The 20,806-nt window shown below is 43.3% G+C and overlaps 1 protein-coding gene across 1 annotated transcript; it reads right to left on the bottom strand.

The window, feature by feature from the left end:
- Window positions 1-15,964: 15,964 nt before the first annotated feature.
- hoxb5a (homeobox B5a) lies at window positions 15,965-18,212 on the bottom strand (the record flags this gene model as incomplete). The annotated part of the gene is made up of 2 exons (XM_083897054.1): window positions 15,965-16,212; window positions 17,456-18,212. 2 exons carry the CDS (start codon window positions 18,210-18,212, stop codon window positions 15,965-15,967), a joined length of 1,005 nt encoding a protein of 334 aa, XP_083753180.1.
- Window positions 18,213-20,806: the final 2,594 nt, after the last annotated feature.

The following is a 20,806-nucleotide window of genomic DNA, read 5'->3' as shown; positions in this document are numbered from 1 at the left end:
TATATATAATATATATATATATATATATATATATATATATATATATTATATATAATATATATATATATATATTATATATAATATATATATATATATATTATATATATATATATATAGTATATTTCTTCTTATTATTATTATTATTATTATTATTGTTGTTGTTGTTATAAAGCCAGCGACAGCAGGCACTAAAGGCGCAGTCAGAGAATTATATTAAAAACCAGGACCATATTGAAGGGTTAAACGGCCTCTTTATGTGCAGGGACCGGACTTGTCAATGTCCTGAAATATTACCGAGGTGGAAAAGAGAAAGAAAAAAAAAAAAAAAACGCTAACGACACAGGGAGAGAGTGAAAGAAAAGGAAAGAAGAAAAATGCGGCGTTTGCTCCTTTGTTGCGGTTTGAAAAATACACCGCGGTCCGTTCCCCCCTGGTTATTGTCATGCAAAGTCACGGGGACAGGGGATTAAAAATGAAGTGCTGACGACGAGGCCTGAGCATCCGTGTGGCGACTATTAATCTGGAGGTGTTTTCTTTTCTTTTCTTTTCTCTTCTCTGCTGCGCGGAGAAGTCTTTGTGTGGCATGTTTTAAACTCGGGAGTAAACTGCGGTGTATAAATGTACAAATAGTGAGGAGAAAATGTTGTTATAGTGACGCATGGATGTGATCTGATACCGTTAACTGTGGATTTAATGTTGTGCGTTCATTGATTTTGTCCATGTTTGAGTCGTTTTGCTATTTATCTTTTTATTTGTATTTATGTAATGTAAAAACATTTTTTTTTGATCACCTCATTCGATGAAAAATCAATTCCCATGTCTGATAGGTGTAGAATACATACTTCCATACATATATATATTTATTTGCAACTTATTTGGGAAAAGAAGGGTTTAAAAAAATCCTTATTTTTAAATGTTATAATTATTATTATTATTATAATATTTATTATATTTAATTCATACATTTAATTTGATGTAATGGTTAAATTAATAATTAAGCATTTAGAGTGTTGTGCTATATCCACCAAGAACAGATGGACACGGACTTCGTGTGTCTCTCTCTCAGACACAGACACACACACACAGACACACACGTGAGAATTAGCACAGACTGCTGATGGACAGTCTTGTCTATACAGTAATTGCACCACTTTTGTGTTAATGGTATAGAAAACAAGCGCTCCTCCCTGCAGGACAGGAACCATCTCACCCACAGTTGGATCACATTATTATATACACTGTATTATTATGATATTATCAAAGGAGCAGCTCATTATCAATCAGCAGAGGGAAATAAACAGCCGCCCACACACACACACACACACACACACACACACACACACACACACACACACACACACACACACACACACACACTGGATAAATACACAGCACATGTGTCTCACATGAGTTACAGCAGCAGGAGAGAAAACCGCAGCATCTGCTGAGTCACAACAGCCAGTCTCACATTTATGTATTTGTATATAACTCAACTCCACACCACTGCACTGTACATGACTACCAGTGAATTCATGCTTTAGTAATTTTGCGTGACCAAAAAAGTCAACCAGCAAGTAAAATAAAATGTCCAGCACCACACATATGCTATAAATGGATACTTTTTCTGTACAATTCAACCATGAAACACCACAAAATGGAGAAAGTTGTCCAGGGAGTGACCTTTGACCTTCCTCGAGGCACCGACCTGGCCTTCACCATGCAGTAAAACCACACTGAGGCTATCTGAGACACAGGATCCTCAGTAGGGTTTAGTCTTACACAGTAATAGTGGAACAAGACCCTTATGTATAAAACAATTCTCTATCTATCTATCTATCTATCTATCTATCTATCTATCTATCTATCTATCTATCTATCTATCTATCTATCTATCTATCTATCTATCTAGTTAAATATCTGACATAATACAAACATCATAATACACTAGTGTCTCGTTGCCATGAGCAGCAGCAGCAGCAGCAGCAGCAGCAGAGAGCATGAATAACCTATAATCATCACCCTAAAGTCATGTCTGTGAAGCCCCCCCCCCCCCCCCCCCTCACGTGACCTAACAGCTCCACAGTCATTAACCAGTCAGAGGAAAGAGGAAACATCCACGTGCAGCCACACATCTGATGGTTTAGGAAAATTACAAATTGATAATAAAGATATTATGGAGGGTAAAGTAGTTTGGTGGGAAAAGCTGCAGCAGCAGCAGCTCTAGTTCCGGCAACACGTGGTCACCCCCTCCCTCCTTCCCCAAAGCACCTGCCACACACCGAGCAGGAAAGCGGGCACACACACACACACACACACACAGATATGCAGATGAGGGAGCTTCTTCTTCTTCTACTGTGTCTATTTGTGCGTCTTTGCGTGTGGGTTTACTCACTGCTCTGAGGCTCGCGCGGTCCTCCCTCGTCGTCTTCCAGCATCGTCTTTTATTCCATCCGCTCTTCTTTTTTCTCTTACTTCTTCCATTCATTTCCTCTTCTTTTTGAGTCTCCATTGAAAAACCTCATCCCCACTCCCTCCCTCCCTCCTCTCCTCCCCTCCTCCCCTCATCCCCTCCCTCCTTCCATGTCTTCCTCTCTTCTTCGACGCCACAGGTTTCTCTCATTTTTGTTTCTTTTCTTTTACCTCTTCGGGATTTTTCTTCGGCACCTTTTGGAGGAGGGAAAAACAGAAAGAAAGACAAAAAAAAGAGTCGTTGTCACTTCCGCGGACACTCACATACTCACTCACTCACTCGCTCACGCACGCGCGTAAAGACGCACAGACCTCCGCGTCAAACAAGGTGCTCGCGTGGACCGCGCTGCTCGCGGACTGAGGCTGCGAAAAAGGTTATTACCAGAACCGGTTGAACGGCGACATAATCCAGAAGAAGAAGGAGGGGTGGGTGTGGTGGGTGCGGGTGGTGGTGGGGGGGTTAAAAGCAAACAACACGTCACCGCGAAGCTTTTTCCACGCACGCGATCCCCCACAGGCGGTGAAAACCGCGAGCCGCATCCTCGTGCCCAAAACAGAGATATAGGGTAGGAAGCCGCTCCCCGGTGACTGTCCGCGCCGCGTTGTATCCGCGTCAACGGCTGCGTGGAGCGGTTTCGGGGGCTGAGGGAGAGACCGAGCAGGACTGCTGTGGAGACTGTGGGCTCTTTAAGGCATTAAGTGTGTGTGTGTGTGAGGGAGAGAGAGTGTGTGTCTGTTGTGCGAGTGTGTGTGTGTGTGTGGACTCAAGTTTTCAAATTAATCTGCCACTTTGGCACACTCTTTGTTTAACGGGCGAGGCGTGTCACCCCCGCGTCCCCGGTACACATTTTAATATTGGTGCGACGCGCTGACCTCCCGTTCACCCCGTGCACAGCCACAGCCCTTTCCCTCACACCCCCTCCTCCTCCCTCCTCCTCCCTCCTTCTCCCTCCTTCTCCCCTCACCCCTTTTTTTTCCACACCCTTTCTTCTCTCTCTCTCACTCCCCCTTATTTCTGTCATTTTCTCCCTCCCCTCCTCTGTTCCTCTGTCTCTCCGTCTCTCGCTCCGTCATACTAAATTGAGTTGGAGTCATTACTTTGAAGAAAAATGGTCAGCAGATATGGAGGAGGGAGGGAGGAGGAGGGAGGGGGGTTCTTTCTCTCCTTCTCTCCCTCCCTCACACAGAGACATAGATTTTTCTTCTTCTCTACCAGGATCATTTCTCCTTCTCGCTTTTGTTGCCACATACAGCTTTGAAATAAATGACACCAGGGCGCGCGCTGATGGCGCATGCCTCTCTCTCTCTCTCTCTCCCTCTCTCTCCCTCTCTCTCTCTCTCTCTCTCTACCCAGCCAGTGTCCACGTGTTGTTGTATTGCACTTTTCGTGCAAACAGCGCTGTTTAGTGTGAGATCGGACACTGAGCTGCCAGGTGGATGACGCTTTTTCTGACACTTTGCACACGATTTTCTGTTTTTTTTTTATTGTTGTTGATGTTGTTTATCGCGTGAACTGCAGCCACATGTCCACACTTGTCTCATCCTCGCTGCATTTTTCCTTACACGCTATCAATAAAGTTGTCGCTTTTACTCATCAGAGCAGACGCGAATTATTGTATTTTAATATCTTCTCTGCGACTCCCCACAGAGGACGAGTCCACACAGACATGATGTCTATTTTTTTTTATTATACTTTTTTTTTTTAGAAAGGCTATACACGCACGCGCAAGTGCCAATGATTATTCAAATACTATATATTTATATATACACGCAGCCATGACAGGCGCGAGCTCGCTGCGAGAGCTGCGGTGAGTTATGAGCGTGAACTCGGCGTGAACCCGTGGATAAAGAGGCGAAAAACTGTAACGTAATTACTCACTCGTTCATTCATTCATTATATACCTGGAAGAAGAAAAGCGGGCGAAGCAGAGCCGTGCCAGGCAACGCCAGTGCGTTTGCGTCAATTTGCGCGTAATTGATTCGCTTATTTACTGGATTATTATGAATTATCTTTAAATTATAACCAATTATGAATGAGTGACTGTCACCATGTTTGTTACATATGTGTGTTTTTTTATTGTGACATTACTATTTTGGCTGTTACAGGAAACTAAAGTGTTTTACAATAAAATACAGATGTGGTTTGACCTCACATATAATTTACATCTATTTACGCCCACTCACACAATATGCTATTTGTGTTTATTTTTGGAAACTTGTATTCTGGCTAAATGTGAATTAATACAATAAAATACAATAGTTTTTTTACACGAAAACTCAAGAAAAAAAAAGAAAGAACGAAAGAAGGGAGGATTAAGCTCATTCCTCTCATCTGGAAAAGTCAACTTTGCCGCACATTAATCATGCAGCGCTGATCAGATAAGGAGAGTCATCATTTTTTGGGGATGGTGGAGGAGATAAGAGTTGAGTTTTGACAGGTGAGGCTGATAAGGATGATGAGTGTGTCGGAGCTCTGCTGCTCTGCTACATATATTTAGCCCCGCGTGTACATAAATAAAACAGCAGCTTTAGCACTGAGCGTGAAACCACCACTTCACAACCACTAACCTCATAACGCGCTGGATATGATACAATTTGTTTTCATGTCATTGTGCATCACGGGAGTGAACACAATGTGTATATATATATATATATGTGTGTATATATATATGTGTATATATACATATATATATACATATATATGTGTTTATATATATAAACATATATATATTTGTGTTTATGTATGTGTGTGTGTGTATATATATATATATATGTATATATGTATATATATATATATATATATATATATATATATGTATATATATATATATATATATATATATATATATACATATATATATGTATATATATATATATATATATATATATACATATATATATATGTATATATATATATATATATATATATATATATATACATATATATATGTATATATATATATATATATATATATATACATATATATACATATATACATATATATATATATATATACATGTATGTATGTATGTATGTATATATATATATATATATATATATATATACATGTATGTATGTATGTATGTATATATACATACATACATGTATATATATATATGTATGTATGTATATATACATACATACATGTATATATATATATATATATATACATGTATGTATGTATGTATGTATGTATGTATATATACATATATGTGTATATAATGATGGAATAATAATAAAATTGCAATGTTGATTTTTTTTTTTTAATGTGCAAATCTGTCAGCACTGATCCGCAGTTAAAGGTCCAGTCTGTAAAATCACATGATTGTATTTTTATTATTATTACTTGTAGTAGTAGTAGTTGTCAACTTCATAATTTCCCCAGAATGGTGAATACATATCCTATATATCAGGAGTCAGGTCTGCTTGCTCTACAAGGAGGCCGCCATTTTGGACCACCATGTTTTTACAGTAGCCCAAAATGGACACAATAACCATCTTTTTTAAGTTTGCATGCTAAATGAAAGCTAAATATATTCTCCAACACACAGTTGTAAGGGAAGACTGAGGTGAGGGATGTTTGCAACTGCGGGCCTGTAACTTCACCAACACACTGTACATTTAAACTATACTGGAACTACAGCAAACTATGATAATAACAACAATAGTCCAGTTTCCTGTCATTCTCAACAACAATAATCATCATCATCATCATCATGAGCACAATGGACCAAAATATCACAAATGTTAGCTGGTGTGCAGCCCCACACCTGCACCACACACACACTCTCACACACACACACACTCTCACACACACCTCCATGTCACCGAATACCTTCTGTCCCAACACAGCCACCTTCGACCCCCTCCATTTCCCCGCCTTCCTTCCCCTCACTCTGTACAGCAGGACAGGAAGGGAAGGTCAGGCCTTCACCTCTCCTTGCCTCCTGCTATCATTCCTCTCATCTCTCTACCTCTGCTCCCCTCCCTCCCTCCCTCCCTCATTCTCTTTGCCTTTGACATCCAGAAATTGGCCTCGAGTCGAGTGAGTGAGTAGAGTATAGAGGAGAGGGCGGAACTCACGCGCGACGGTGAACTTTTGACCCTTCAACTCGGTGAACCCGTGTTTGCTGCATGGCTGCTGTACAGCCTGGACATCCACGCAGAGACAGCCTGTTCTCCTGATAACAGCGTCTGTGGGACGCGTCCCATTCCCTCTTTTTAGTCCTCGTGTTGCTCCTCGAGGCTGCAATGACTGCATATATCCGGCGTCTCGTGGCCTTATATCTGTGAAGTGGTTTCCACGAGAGTCTGCAGCATGTGCTACTTATAGCCGCAGCAGCTAAGTGGAGGAAATAAATACTAACATAAAGATATCAGCAGAAGAAAGAGGAGAGAATTCATCAACAGCGCCTCATTAAAGAGACACTTTTATCACCGTGCGCGCGCGCACACACACACTTACACACACTTACACACACACTTCTGACACTTGTGTATTTTAACAGGTTATCGTCGGTTAGGATTTAAAAAAAAAAAAAGAACATAGGGGTAGACGTGGAGGGGCGCGAGTATACAGGGAGGGGGGAGAATGGAGAGCAGGCATGTTTGCATGTTGTCGTGCGGCTGCCTCGCGCCGTCCTCCTGGTCTGAAGCGGGCTCTGGTGGCGGCGCGAGAGAACTGCATGCTCTGAGAGAAATTAAAGAGCCCGAAGCAAAAAGAGCAGGCACTGATAATCAGATGTAAAAAAAACAAAAACATACATAAATAAACAATAAACATGGGAGAATCGCTCTAACATAAAATCTAATATATGATAATAAAATAACATTATTTCTAGGTTGATACCTGCTAACATTGACTATTATTATTAATGGTTATATTATATTATTGGCGTTTTTATTGATATTTCAATAGCCACAGGTAATGTGTTATTTGTGCAAAATATAATATAATAGAATAATAATAGAAAGAATAGAAAATAATAGAAAAGAATAGGCCTTTTAAGCAGCAGCCATTTTGACATGTTTGTGCCGACATGAATAACAGCACTGTTCGGTTTCAGAACCAGTATATGCAACCTGACAATGGGAGAAGCTTAATGGAACCTGGCCCTCACGAATTTGACTATAGACACCTGTGTTCCTATTAATTGTACTTGCAAAATGTCCACCATGAATAGAGGTCCACTCAGGACAGCAATAGAATGGCCATGTAAATATTGTATAAGTATTTCTATTGCTCGATTCGTTTTGATCGTGTGCTAGTTTTATACGTCATTATACATTTACATGTTGTTTTCGTGTCTGAAGGTAAATTCATGAACAAAACGAATCTAATCTAGAATATATATATATATTTATATAAATAATATTTACATAGTCTTCTCTTGCAGGAGTGCAATCATAAAACCATAAACATAAGGTAAAACAAATATCCAGAAGTGAAAAGCATGAATATACGTTGTACACTGAACGTGCAAACCGCGGTAACTCTGCTTCAATGTGTCATAACCTGCAGGAACTCACTTCTCCTCAATTAACTCAAACACTTCTCAGGTTATCTGCTTCTCAGGAGCCAACGCCAAAAACAAACAATCGCAGTAAAAGCCGAGCTTTCTCCAACACAGCACGGTCACAAAGGGCCTATTGATACGGAGAGCAAACACTATAACATGGAACAATAATGATGATAACGATGATGATGATGATAAAACACATTAAATAATCAAGGATTGTTTCCTGTTCAAAACTGTGGTAAATATAATGTTATATAATATATAATATATGATAGTGTAGTGTGTGTGTGTGTGTGTGTGTGTGTGTGTGTGTGTGTGTGTGTGTGTGTGGCCTTCACTGATTTAAATAATGGAAGTTTTCGTTCCTCTGAAGTCAAAACTTCCCCCTCCCACCTGAGCAGCCGGAAATGGGAAGCACTGACAAACAAACAAATAAATAAACAGACTGTCGCCAATTGCTTTCCCTTGTGTTGGTGGCGTTTAAAAACGCACACACACACACATACTTAAACACACGCACATACTTAAACACACACACAGGCGCGCGCGCGCTCTCCTCCGTCTCCCTCCTCCCCACAAACCCCGCGCCTGCGTGGCTCGAGCCTGTCTACTGACCTCGCGGTGACTTCTCCTCGTGCATTATTCATGAAGCGTGGCCGCGCGGTTCACCCCGATCAGTATGCACGAGACATTAATGCGTGATTGGAACGTAAAGAGCTGCTGCTGCTGCTGCTGCGGAAAGAGAGGCGAACGGGCCACAGCAGAGACACTGAGACACACAGTGTGTGTGTGTGTTGTTTTTTCCCAGTATAATTCTGTCTATAGATGTGTTTCTGTGTCTGTATGACGTGTAAAAAAACGCAGATATAGACTCAAAGACAAAGAAATCCCAGTAATTGTGCCAAAAAAAGGAGAGAAAAGAACCGAAAGTGGTTTGTGTAACAACAACACACCCAGGTCCTCAGGTCAACCACCTTTTCTCTCTCTCTCTCTCTCTCTCTCTCTCTCTCTCTCTCTCTCTGCTGCCTCATGCCCTGCCAACAAACCCACCAAACACAACAAAACACACCCCACGCACTCCCATATACACACACACACACACACATGTAAAGCCCCGCGAATCCCTCACTCATACAAACACACACACACACACCTTCTGCAATGGAAACAGAATAAAGAAAAGAAAGAAAGAAAAGAAAGAAAGGGCCAGTCACGTCGCTTACTCACCCCACTCATCATCACCAACCACACACAGAGAGGACTGTGGAGCTCAAAGTCAGCGCCCGTGTGTGACAGCCACGACAGGTTCAAAGGACACACACACACACACACACACACACACAGAAGTGGACCTGCAGGCTGCAGAGCTGCACTGTGTACATACACGCATGACAAGGACACACACGTACACACGTACACACACACACACAGAGCAAACACAAAAGAAAGAGCTCATGCTACAAGTGCTGCTCTCTCTCTCTGTGTGTCACAACCTCTGCCTTTACTGTATTAGAGTATAACACTGTGTGTGTGTGTGTGTGTGTGTGTGTGTGTGTGTGTGTGTGTGTGTGTGTGTGTGTGTGTGTGTGTGTGAGGGGTTGGGGGTTGGAGGGGTGTCATCATTAAAAGGAGGAAGTTGATGAAAAATGAAATGGGGAGTTTTTCTCGCCTTCCTGTTTACTGGACTCAAACTTCCTTCAGTACTCCCCCCCCCCCCTCCCAATCCCACCCCACCCCACCACACACACACACACTGTCTGTCTCGTGCTATAATAGTACATGTAATAGTGTTCAGTTTAGTTAAATTAAATAAATTACAAAAAATAGGGAGAAATAAATGCAATTTTGCTCACTGTAACAGTTACTTTGTAACACTTTCCAGCTTTTATATAATAAATGTGTCATAGTAAGTAAGAAATAAATAATTGAACGCTTTTTGTGTATGTGATAAATAATATTTAGGTTTTAGTCACTGCAGACTGATATGGAAAACAACCAAAAATGCATATTAATTACTATAATACAATATCTTTTTAAAGGCTTTGCATATTTTCACTTGTCATTGTACATAGTAGTTTATATATAGTATATTGTGCTGAGCCATGCACATTTACAAGAGTATTTATTATTATTTATCTTCCCCGATTCTGACTCAATCTCTTTAATATTGTAATTTTGTATATACAAAATATATATTTATTTATCTTTTAACAACGGAAATACTCGTGATGCCATGTAGTCTGCCTGTGTTTACAACAAGAGCAATCTTTGTTTTCGCTTCTCCACTGGTGTCTGAATAATTTATGGCTCGAAAGTTTTCGCATTCTTGGTGAACTCTCGGTGAAAAATCATTGCGATGGGCGAAGGTTGAGCGCGTGCGCGCGCCCGGACCCGGAATCGGAATCTCCCCACACTGAAAACACATCTTCCTCACAGAAGTGAAGACTCGACATCCGCGAACCCCACACGACTAATAAATGAGAGTTTGAGAGGACACAGACGGAGAGAGAGAGAGAGAGAGAGAGAGACTTCCGGAAGCAGAACCCCTCTCTTATTAGTGTGGAGTATAGAGGAGTGCAGGATTAACGTCGTGACTCACACACACACACAGTGAACGTTATATGTACAAACAAGCTGCTGCTTTCATACACTGAGTCACTCGAAAAGCAACGAAGAAAATAAATAAATAACGTGGATCCAACACCCAAAAAATGTTGTTTAAATACAATATAAATGGAAAATAATTGCACGTATTTAACCATAAAGGCCACGTGGACACGAGATTAACAATACACATTAGTGTAGATTAGCATGTTTTTGTGTCTCTGATAATCCTGGTAAATTATACGTTTATATCAAAATACAATTTGTTATATTTAATTACCCAATTTAAGATTGTAATCTGAACAACCTGTAAAATGGTGTGATAATAACTCGCACACACGCATACGTGTTATTTTATTATTCACGCCGAGGATGGATGACGCAGCAGCAGCAGCATTCATGATTTGACATTGAATCGTGAGTCAGCATTTTCCAACTATTCCATAATAATTATTATTATTATCAGTATTGTTATTATTATTATTGTGGCTCCAGTCTGTACGGAGGCACGAGGGGTCTCCCGCGTCACCACATATTAACAATTTGCATGATGGATCAAGGCAATAAGGGGAGCGCGCACGCGCATGGAAAGATGCCAGCTCGCGCGCGCGCGCGCCACCGCGGCCGCTTTGACAGCTTCGGTCCCGATTCAGACATCACAGAGAACTAATACAGATTTACAGGGTCAGCGTCTACTGTCAGCACCACCTCCTGCTCCTCCTGCTGCTGCTGCTTCATCCACAACAACACATTCATCTGCTGTATTAATATTATTATGATTATTATTATTATAATACTTTCATAACTCCACATCACAGCCTGTATTGATTTCCTCGGCGGCTTGTGTGCTGCGGTGTGAACGTCCACTCATGGGTTTTCCAGCCCTCGTGTCTCTAAATACGGTGGAGGGAAACAATTGCATTAGAGCCGATTTGGAACGCGGCCGTATTGATTGGAGCGGATAAAATAGATGTCACGCTCTCGACACGTGTTGCTCCTGCTCAGTGTGTGTGTGTGTGTGTGTGCCTGTGTGTGTGGTTTTAAACCGGATAAGTGTTTTATTTGGGATTTTATTGGCGAGAGCGTTTTATTAGTGCAATGTTTCAGTGTTGTTTTTGGAGAATTTTGCTTTAAATGTTGCCTCGGGCTTCTTCTTTTTTTTCTTCTTTCTTTCATTATTAGCACGATTACTTTGGAAAAATCCCATTAATATTTGATGCCTTTCAGACCGGAGTGCCTTCTTCTTCTTCTTTTATATTTTCTTTAAACGCTTGTATTTGCCTGTTGAGACTGAGCCGCAGGCTGCGAAACAGAAGGTGTACTAGTATCGTGAGGATCTGTGGTGTCTTCTCTCTCTCTCTCTCTCTCTCCCTCTCTCTTCTCTGTGTCACGTGGTCTCCACTTCTGATTTATGGCACGTGCGTGATTGATGTGCTTGCGTTGAGTGATGGCGAGGATGCCGTGTCGCTAATTCTGGCGTTTGTGTGTCAATGTTTCCCCAACACTGTTCCACTTTTCCCTTCACAACAAAACTCTGCGCGTGTGTGAGTGTGTGTGTGTGTTCCTCGTGAATTAAACAAACAGGTCAAGGCTCTGACATAAAATAACCTACAAGGTCTGCGATGCTGGGCCTTGGGAAATGTTTGTGTGCGCGTCGCTTTTTTCACTCACACCCATCCTGCCTGGAAAATACAAGGGCGAGGGACGGACAAAGATTTTCTTGTACCCAAGGACGTATATCACAGTCTCTCTCTCTCTCTCTTTGTGTATTTGTGTGTGAGAGAGTCCTTGTCCATTTTCCTTGGTTAATGTTAGCACACATGGGCATTTATCCTACTCTCAATCCCTCATTGTTCAGTGGAACCATTTTTACGCACACGACGGCTGTGCGTAAAAATGGTAAAAACCAAAAAAGGGGGAAAAGAAAAATAAGAAATGAAAGGTTTCCTTCCTCCTCTCCCAAAAAAATCATAACCCACAAGGGAGGAGCATTCACTGCACTCACTTCCCAAACTTGATTATCTATTTTCCCTCTGATCCAAGCCGAGGGGAAAAGGGAGGAACATGCGAGTCAGATCACTTTTACGCATTTAAAAATCACTTAAAGAGCAAGCAACCAAAAGGTGACGCGCGAGTCATTTCATCAGCTGTTCATTTGATATTATTCAAGCGCGATAGCAGCACAATTCAAGGAGAGGAAGAGCCTCGCGAAAGAAACTGATATCTTTACGCATGCCCGGGAGTCTTTCGTCGACTTTGTTCTGCAGTTTCACCAAAAAAGTTGACACACACACAACACACACACACACACACACACACACACACACACACACACACACACACACACACACACACACACACACACACACACACACACACACAGAGGGCACTAAGACACACAAGTACAGTGAGAACGCAAACCGCCCTTGTGTTCAGCGCGAGGCCACGCCACTCTTGTGCGCCACCATTACGCACAGTAACAGGACACGAAAACTCTTCAAAGAAACATCACACACACACACGTACACTGAAAGCCTCGCGCGCTAATACAGCAGCAACAGTGAGTGAGTGACATGGCAATTACACTGCTCTCTCTCTCTCATCCACCCCTCCCCCCTTTCCTTCCCCACTTATCTCCCACTTACAAACACTACTTACTGTGCGTCCTGGTCCCTTCTCCTTCCTTTCATAGACCGTGTATATTCCCAGTGTCCACAGCGGCACAGACCTGTGCTCGCCGGGCTCCGTGTGTGTGAACCGGAGCAGGACCAGCGTCCGTTAGTAATAGTGGCCTACTCTCTCCCACACACATATGCGCTCCCTCCCTCTCCCTCTGCCGCTCTATCTCTACTTTACTGACCCCTTTAGGATCCCCGCGAAGCCGTTAAACCGTCACTTGCTTTCTAGAATGTGAAATATATAGTACATTGTCAACTCCCCAAAACCATAAAACTAACTTTATGGACCCCACGTGACCAGCGGAGAGCCAGTGAGAGGTATCAGTCTGAGGCCAGTGCCTGATCTTTTACGGTGCAAGTTACAGATAAAAAGCCTCATCCGTTTGACATGTAAATGTCAAAGCTGCCTGCTCTTTTTATAGTTTAGCCCAAAGCAGAAGGGGGATCGCTTTTTCAAAAATATACCCTCGCACACGTACACACACACACACGGGAGGCACAGGCGGCAGAGGCTGTGTCCAGATGAGGGTGAGCGGGACCTTCATGCCCCCCGACATCCCGAGCATCAGCTGAGGAACAGAGCCGCGTATGAACCGGGGGTTAAACCACAACAGTAGGAGCGGGTGAGTTTAAAAGTTCAGTCGCTTGTTTACAGTTCGGAACCTGGAGATGGTAACTTGATTTGAGCGGGTGTCGCTGCCGGTGGGCCGGAAAGGGAAGGCAGTTTAGAGACCAATTTGTCCACTTTGTTGTCTTGTCAGTCTTGGTCAACAGAGACGAAAATTGTCTTGTGTGTCCACCTCATCTCCTCATCATCGTGTTTGTGTGTGTGTGTGTGTGTGTGTGTGTTTATTGCGTGACGCTGTGATGTTGCCTGAATGTCTCTGTTGTTGTCGCCTTGGAAATGAGACGTACAGAGTTCACGTGAGGGCTGGGCAGTTGTGAGGATGAGGAGGAGGGAGAGGAAGAGTAAAGGCCTTCGAATGGCTATTTGGTGCGGTGATGGGATTGTTTTTGTCAGCTTGAATACGTGACTGAAACTGCAAAACGAAAAAGTTGGCGATTCAATTATTGTTACATCTCATTTGGCTCGAAATGAGCACAGAGAAATGTGCGTAAAGCGGTGCGTAAATCGGTGCGTAAATCGGTGCGTAAAGCGCAGAAGGAAACGGATTTTCTGCAAGAACTGGACCCAGTCTAGCTTACTTACAGATTGACGTTAAGACTGGTACTTAGCTGTTGGTTTCACTGACATCTGACACACATTTCCACATGAAACATGATTCACTCCATTCATCACTGGCACAGTTTAACCACGGGCCTAGGACGCACGCATTCAAGCTCCAGCAGCAGCAACATGGTTTCTGGAACATTTGGCCCCTACTACTTTTTCCCCCATTGTATTGTATATGTCACACGACCAACCAACTTGTACAACTCTTGATGACGATTATGAGCAACTTTATTTTTTTTCTTTCTTTTCTTTTTCTCAGTTACTGTCTGTTTTACTTCAAGTTACAAACAAATACAAAAAGCTCATTTGGCAGAACGCGTACAGGCCTCACAGGACGGTAGCCATTTCTCTTGCATGCGCGCAAACACACACACACCTCTCTCTCACTCACACACACACACACACACACACACACACACACACACACACACACACACACACACACACACACACACACACACACACACACACAGCTGCGAGTACAAATGGTGAACTGGGTACACTTAAAAATGTCAATATCTATGTACATCCTTTCTGGAACATAAATTCAATAATTACAACAATAACAACAACAATAACAATAATAATAATATACAGTTACACTTTTTTTTTTCTTTTTTTTTGAATAATACACAACATAATGTGTAGATACGGAGATGTATACAGGCCAGGCTGACCCCTCACACCTTCTCTGCTCAAACTGGAGCACAAGTAACGAAGGGAGCGGCCGATATATATATATATATATATATTTTTTTGTTACCGTTACTGGCAGTGAATAACTTATACGGATAAGAGCTCACATGCTGACTTCTCTACAGAAAGCACTTTGCTAACCACGATACATCGCACTCGACACACACAACGACATTTAGACCTTAAACAACAGGTAGGTAGTAAGGTTTTCTTTTAGGTAGTATTCATGTTAGGTAGCATATTCCTCCTCCACTCCTCCTCTCTCTTCCTGACAGATATTTTTTTTTTTAAAAAACAACGATGAAAACATTCAGGAACATTAACTTTTTGTCTGGTTTTGTTGCTTCTTCTACGTATTTTTTTCTCCTTACAAGAGCAAGTACCACAGTGTTTTTTACATTGCCCTAAAACACCAAAAAAAAAAAAAAAAGATGCCAACATGCCGAACAAAGAAAAAGTGCTGCGCTGTTGTACAGTACTTTGATGATAGAAAGAGTTTTTATGTTTGATTTTTTTTTAAATCACAATGTGGAATCAGTGATATTTTTTTTTAGTTCTCTTCTTCAGCTCATTTCTCCACAGGCTTCTCTTCTTATTTCGTCGTAGTTGTTTTTCTTCATTTCATATACAGTCTTTTTTTGGGGTAGGCGAGCCTGTGCGTCATGGCTGTGACGTTTCCACAAATGATGGACGGATGTTTTTCGATGTATTTTTTTTGTTGCTGTTGTTTTGTATCAATGGTTTGGTTTGTACTTGACGTTCTTCACGGTTGGAAAGCGCTGCCGGCTGTGGCCAGGCTCATGCTTTTCAGTTTGTTGTCCTTCTTCCACTTCATTCTGCGATTCTGGAACCAGATCTTGATCTGGCGCTCCGTGAGGCAGAGCGTGTGCGCGATCTCGATCCGCCGCCGCCGCGTCAGATAGCGGTTGAAGTGGAACTCCTTCTCCAGCTCGAGCGTCTGGTAGCGGGTGTACGCTGTCCGCGCACGTTTGCCGTCGGGGCCCGTCATATCTGACACACACACATACACACACAAAAATAAGGCCATGTACGTGATATAAAGGAGTGACTGTTTTTGTTCAGAAAGCTACACCAACGGTGGGCAGATAAATACAACAACAAAAAAACTACACAACAATGCACCTCAGTGTGGCACAAACACAACTCGTACTCTAAAATACGACTGATCCACAAATCTCTGGTTCACAAAGGACACTCAGCTTTATCCAAATCCACAGCCCTCTGTCTGGGCATTTTATTACAGCCAGCCCTACTCAAAATGCTTTTATTCGTCACATTCTTGTTTTCTTTTTTTGTGTAACCACCCCTCACCAACACTTGCACCCTCTCTGTATCCTCACTTTTCACCCTGTCCAGCTTCCCTTCAGGGTTTTATTGCCTCGTCCTCTGCCTCACCTCCCTAATAAAGTTCCCACACGTAAAAACGCTTCACTTGTCAAAGGAGCAACAGCTTCCAAAAGCCTCCCTGGCCTCTTTTTTTCTTCTTTTCTCCCCCCCCCCCCTCTCCCTCCCTCCCTATACCAAACACCACCACCACCCGGCTCTGTCTGCGATCCTGTTGGGTTTCTGCTGCCCGGCTCTGCCTTGACAGATTTATGACGCTTTTGTGGAATTTTCTAAAATAGAAAAAAAAACAAAAAACGAGGGAGTGAAGGCAGAAGGGGCAAAACCATCTGCAGCTAAGCGGATTGCATGAGAGAAAACACACTAATAAGCTTTATGATTAACAAGAGCTTCCTTCACTCTTCCCTTTGATGCTTTTCAGGCAATTTAAAATATAAAATACAATACATTCAACGAAAAATATTTATTCACGTCAATTAATAATAAAAACGTGTGGGTTTTTGTTTTTATGTGGGAGACCTCGCAGACTAATTTTTAACAGTCATGTGGAAATATGAAATTGACGCAGAGAATAAAACAGCCTGGTGGGGTGCAAACAAAACCAAGAACCGTGGCTAATCGTGTGACTTCAACCCATTCTGAAGCAGTCACTTCCCTCAGAATCATATCAAAGCAGCAATAAGTGCAATGAATCTTTGCAGGGTCGACTATACAAAGAGACCTGGAGCACCATGGCTCCCCGTGTCGCTTCCTAGAGAACTGAACTGTCACTATAACCCCATGTGTTCAAAACATTAAAGCTATATACTGCAAAACGCTGCGAATATCCTCGCCCTGGAACAGTGTGATATGGAGCTGACAAAGCTGTAAACACGACAGCAACATGTACCATGGCTAATGTGCAGCTTTCTCATCCAGGGGAATATCTGTGGTGTTTGCGCCTCGCTGCCCGCGGTGCTGCCGGCGGCTGGTCCCGGCGCGCCGCCGCCGCCGCCCTCCTGCTTCTGCATGGTGTGCGTGTGCCCGGTCCTCGAGGTCGGGTTGCCGCCGTGGCCGGTGTCCCGGCTGTGGTGCAAATCATCGGTGTCGGGCGACGCGTCGTCGAGCTCCGTGAAGCGCTGCTGCTGCTGCTGCGCCGTGCCGCCGCCGCCGCCGCCGCCGCCTCCACCTCCACCGCCGCCACCACCACCACCACCACAACCGCCGCTGGAAGAGTTCGAGGACAGGTTCGGAGAGCTGAGATTACCGCTTCCTGGTTGCTCAGAGTGGGGAGAGGAGCTCAGCTTAGTGTCTCCACTGCCGGGTGACAGGAGGGAGTCTGCGGCTGAGGCGAGGGAGCAGCTGGACGGCTGTCTGAAACTCCTCTCCGGGGTCGGGGAGCCGAAGCCCCGGGAGTCCCCGACGCCGCCGAAGTGTCCTCCGGTGTTGCCCGCGCCGCTGCTCCCTCCTCCCCGGTTGGCGACGGTCAGGTCGATGCCATTGTAGCCGTAGCCATACGAGCCCGTCGCATGGTGCATGGTGGCGGAGGAAGAGTCCCTGTACGTCCCGCCGTTCATCGCGCCGCTGCTGGCTCCATAATTTAGCAGTTGATAGTCGGGGCCATTTGGGTAGCGCCCCGAGAACGAGTTTACAAAGTAAGAGCTCATTTAGGTTGTTTTAGAGAGTTGCAGCCTTACAGTTAAGTACTACAGGGCGCTTGATTTGTTAGATTTCTCTTGGTCGTTATAACGCGGGTACTTTCAACGATTTATGATGTATTAGTGAATTATGGCGTTGCACTGTACTTCGTTTTTAGCTATGTATGCGCCGTCCAAATATGGGGGTGGGGTGGTGTGTGTCTGTGTGTGTGTGTGTGTGTGTGTGTTGGATGGAGGGGTGTGTGTGTGTGTGTGTGTGAGGGGGGAGGTGAGGGGTGAGGTAAGGGAGGAGAGAGGGAAACGGAGAGAAAGGAGGAGGAGGAGGAGGAGGTGCGGTCACGTGCTTTTGTTGACCAGTCGTAAATTCTCGCCGATGACTTTGGAGAGGTAATTCATGCTCTGAGGTTTCTAATGATGAAGGGGGAGGGCAGGAGGAGGAGGAGGAGGAGGAGGAGGGGGGGGCGAGCTCTTTCTCTCTCTCTCTCTCTTTCTGTCTCTCTCACTCCGCTGGAGGTGTCGGGGGTGAGCTCAGAGCGCCACCTACTGCAGCCATAATTTATTGCACCAGTGCAAAACAGGGGAAAAAACACAGACAGGGGAGAAAGAGTGCAAACTTAAATGTTCCTCTTTCCTGCTGCACGAAAAGACAATTTCAGATGTTTTTACGCATGGAAATAATTATAGACGACAACAATAACACTGAATTTACCTACTATAAATAATTGTAGTTATCTAATACTGTACAGTATTTTTTGCAAAAGGTGTGAGATTTGTGTTGTAGCAACGCTATAATGAACATATACTGTATAATTATTTAAATTTCAATCACATTATGGGAACACATCCTAGAACATATGAGAAACACATTTAAAAAAAGGCAACATTTCAGCTTCTACATCTTAAGAGGGCCAAGTATTTAGTGCCTGGGTGTTACTAAGCTGGAGAGAAACCCTACAGTAATTCATGTTAGTGGTAAAAAAGCACTGTGTGTGTGTCCAGTCCAGTGATTTCATGTTTCAGCATTAACACACACATGTTGTATGACTTAAACTCACTGGGCAATTTGTTAATAAGACCGACTTCCATACCAAAATGACTAAAAAAATGTAGAGGCACACAACCAAGTGGCACAATTAGCAAATTCTTTCTTTTTCCTTCTTTCTTTCAAATCCCCTCCCTCTCTCCCCGTCCAGCTGCAGATTTCAAATCCCCTCCCTCTCTCCCCGTCCAGCTGCAGACGAATGGCAAAACCCAATCTGTGATGTCCAAAATGGATGGAAATCTAGTGATTTATGATTTGTTGATTCTCAGACTGGGGTGCATTGCAGCCAATGTGTGTGTGTGTGTGTGCGTGCGTGCATGTGTGTGTGTGTTATTGCAGTAGGCCTCAGTATGCACTCTGGAGTGCATATTTCATTGTAACCTTGGCACACACTCACACACAACATGCACACACGGACTAGAACACGGGACAGATGAAGAATTCCAGATTCCGGTGTGTGAAATGACTCAAATGATCGCACTGAGTGTGTGTGTGTGTGTAGGTGTGTGTGTGTGTGTGTGTGTGTGTCTAAATATGCTCCTGTGTGCAGTTGCGGCCCACATTTCAGATTACTCAGCTGCTTGCTCGCACACTGAGCATCGGCAGAAGGACCAGCAGTTGGAATGGAAATCATCTTGAATATTCCAAACTAATCAGGCCAAAAAAACAAAAAAAGAGAGAGAGAAAAACTGCTGCAAGAGGCAGAACCACAGGCCCCGAAATCCACAAAACAGACTCTGAGCTGCCCAGGATTTTAATATGGACACTAAATCAGTGGACTGTTGGCCTGAGCGCAGGCTGCAGGGGCCTGCACGAAATACAGAACCCAAAGTGTGCCAGGAATGCAGGGGCGGCAGGCATGGAGCAGGAGGCACTGACCCACTTGGCACACGCTTCTGAACACACTCCCCTCATTATATATAGATTTCCACCGTCCCACTGAATATTTGGACCGTGAAACAACTCGCTGACCAGTTGGATCCAAACATTTTTGCAGATAAGAAAGGTCACTGGTTTGGGTTTGGGTTTGTAGCATAAAAAACAGATTTTTTTTGGTGTCTTTACATCCAATTTATGCATCTCCTGAGGGATTTATCGTCCTTTTTGAACTTCTTTATAGCTGCTTATTGATATAATGATATATATGTGTAACTCCCTCAGATTGCTTGAAGGTCTGGATCCAGGTTAGAACACGGCTCTTTGACCTGCAGCTACACACTCTCTGAATCTGCTTCTGCTCAGGCTTTTCACGGCTCTTACGTCTTTTCCTACGCAGCAGAGATGTTTTTTTTCTCCCTTACACAAATGTGAACATGATTCACTGTAATCTGCAGAGTATTTAAATCCCAATTTCACGCTGCGCACAGATGTTAAGATGCTTCAGATTGTCATACTTCAGCTGCAGGGTTAAATTGTTGCAGATTTTTTCTCTTTCCCTTTTCTCTCCAATGAAGCAACACAGCTTCTTCAAATCTGGAGGGTGGAAAAAAAAGCCTAAAAAGTGTAAAAACACAATTTCCACACAAGTGGTGAATAATAAATTCTAGACAAAGACAAAACC

This window comes from Microchirus variegatus (assembly GCF_963457635.1).
Source record: "Microchirus variegatus genome assembly, chromosome: 10".
Lineage (NCBI taxonomy): Eukaryota > Metazoa > Chordata > Actinopteri > Pleuronectiformes > Soleidae > Microchirus > Microchirus variegatus.
The sequence above is the reverse complement of the archived record's forward strand: the minus strand, read 5'-3'. Positions and strand labels throughout refer to the sequence as shown.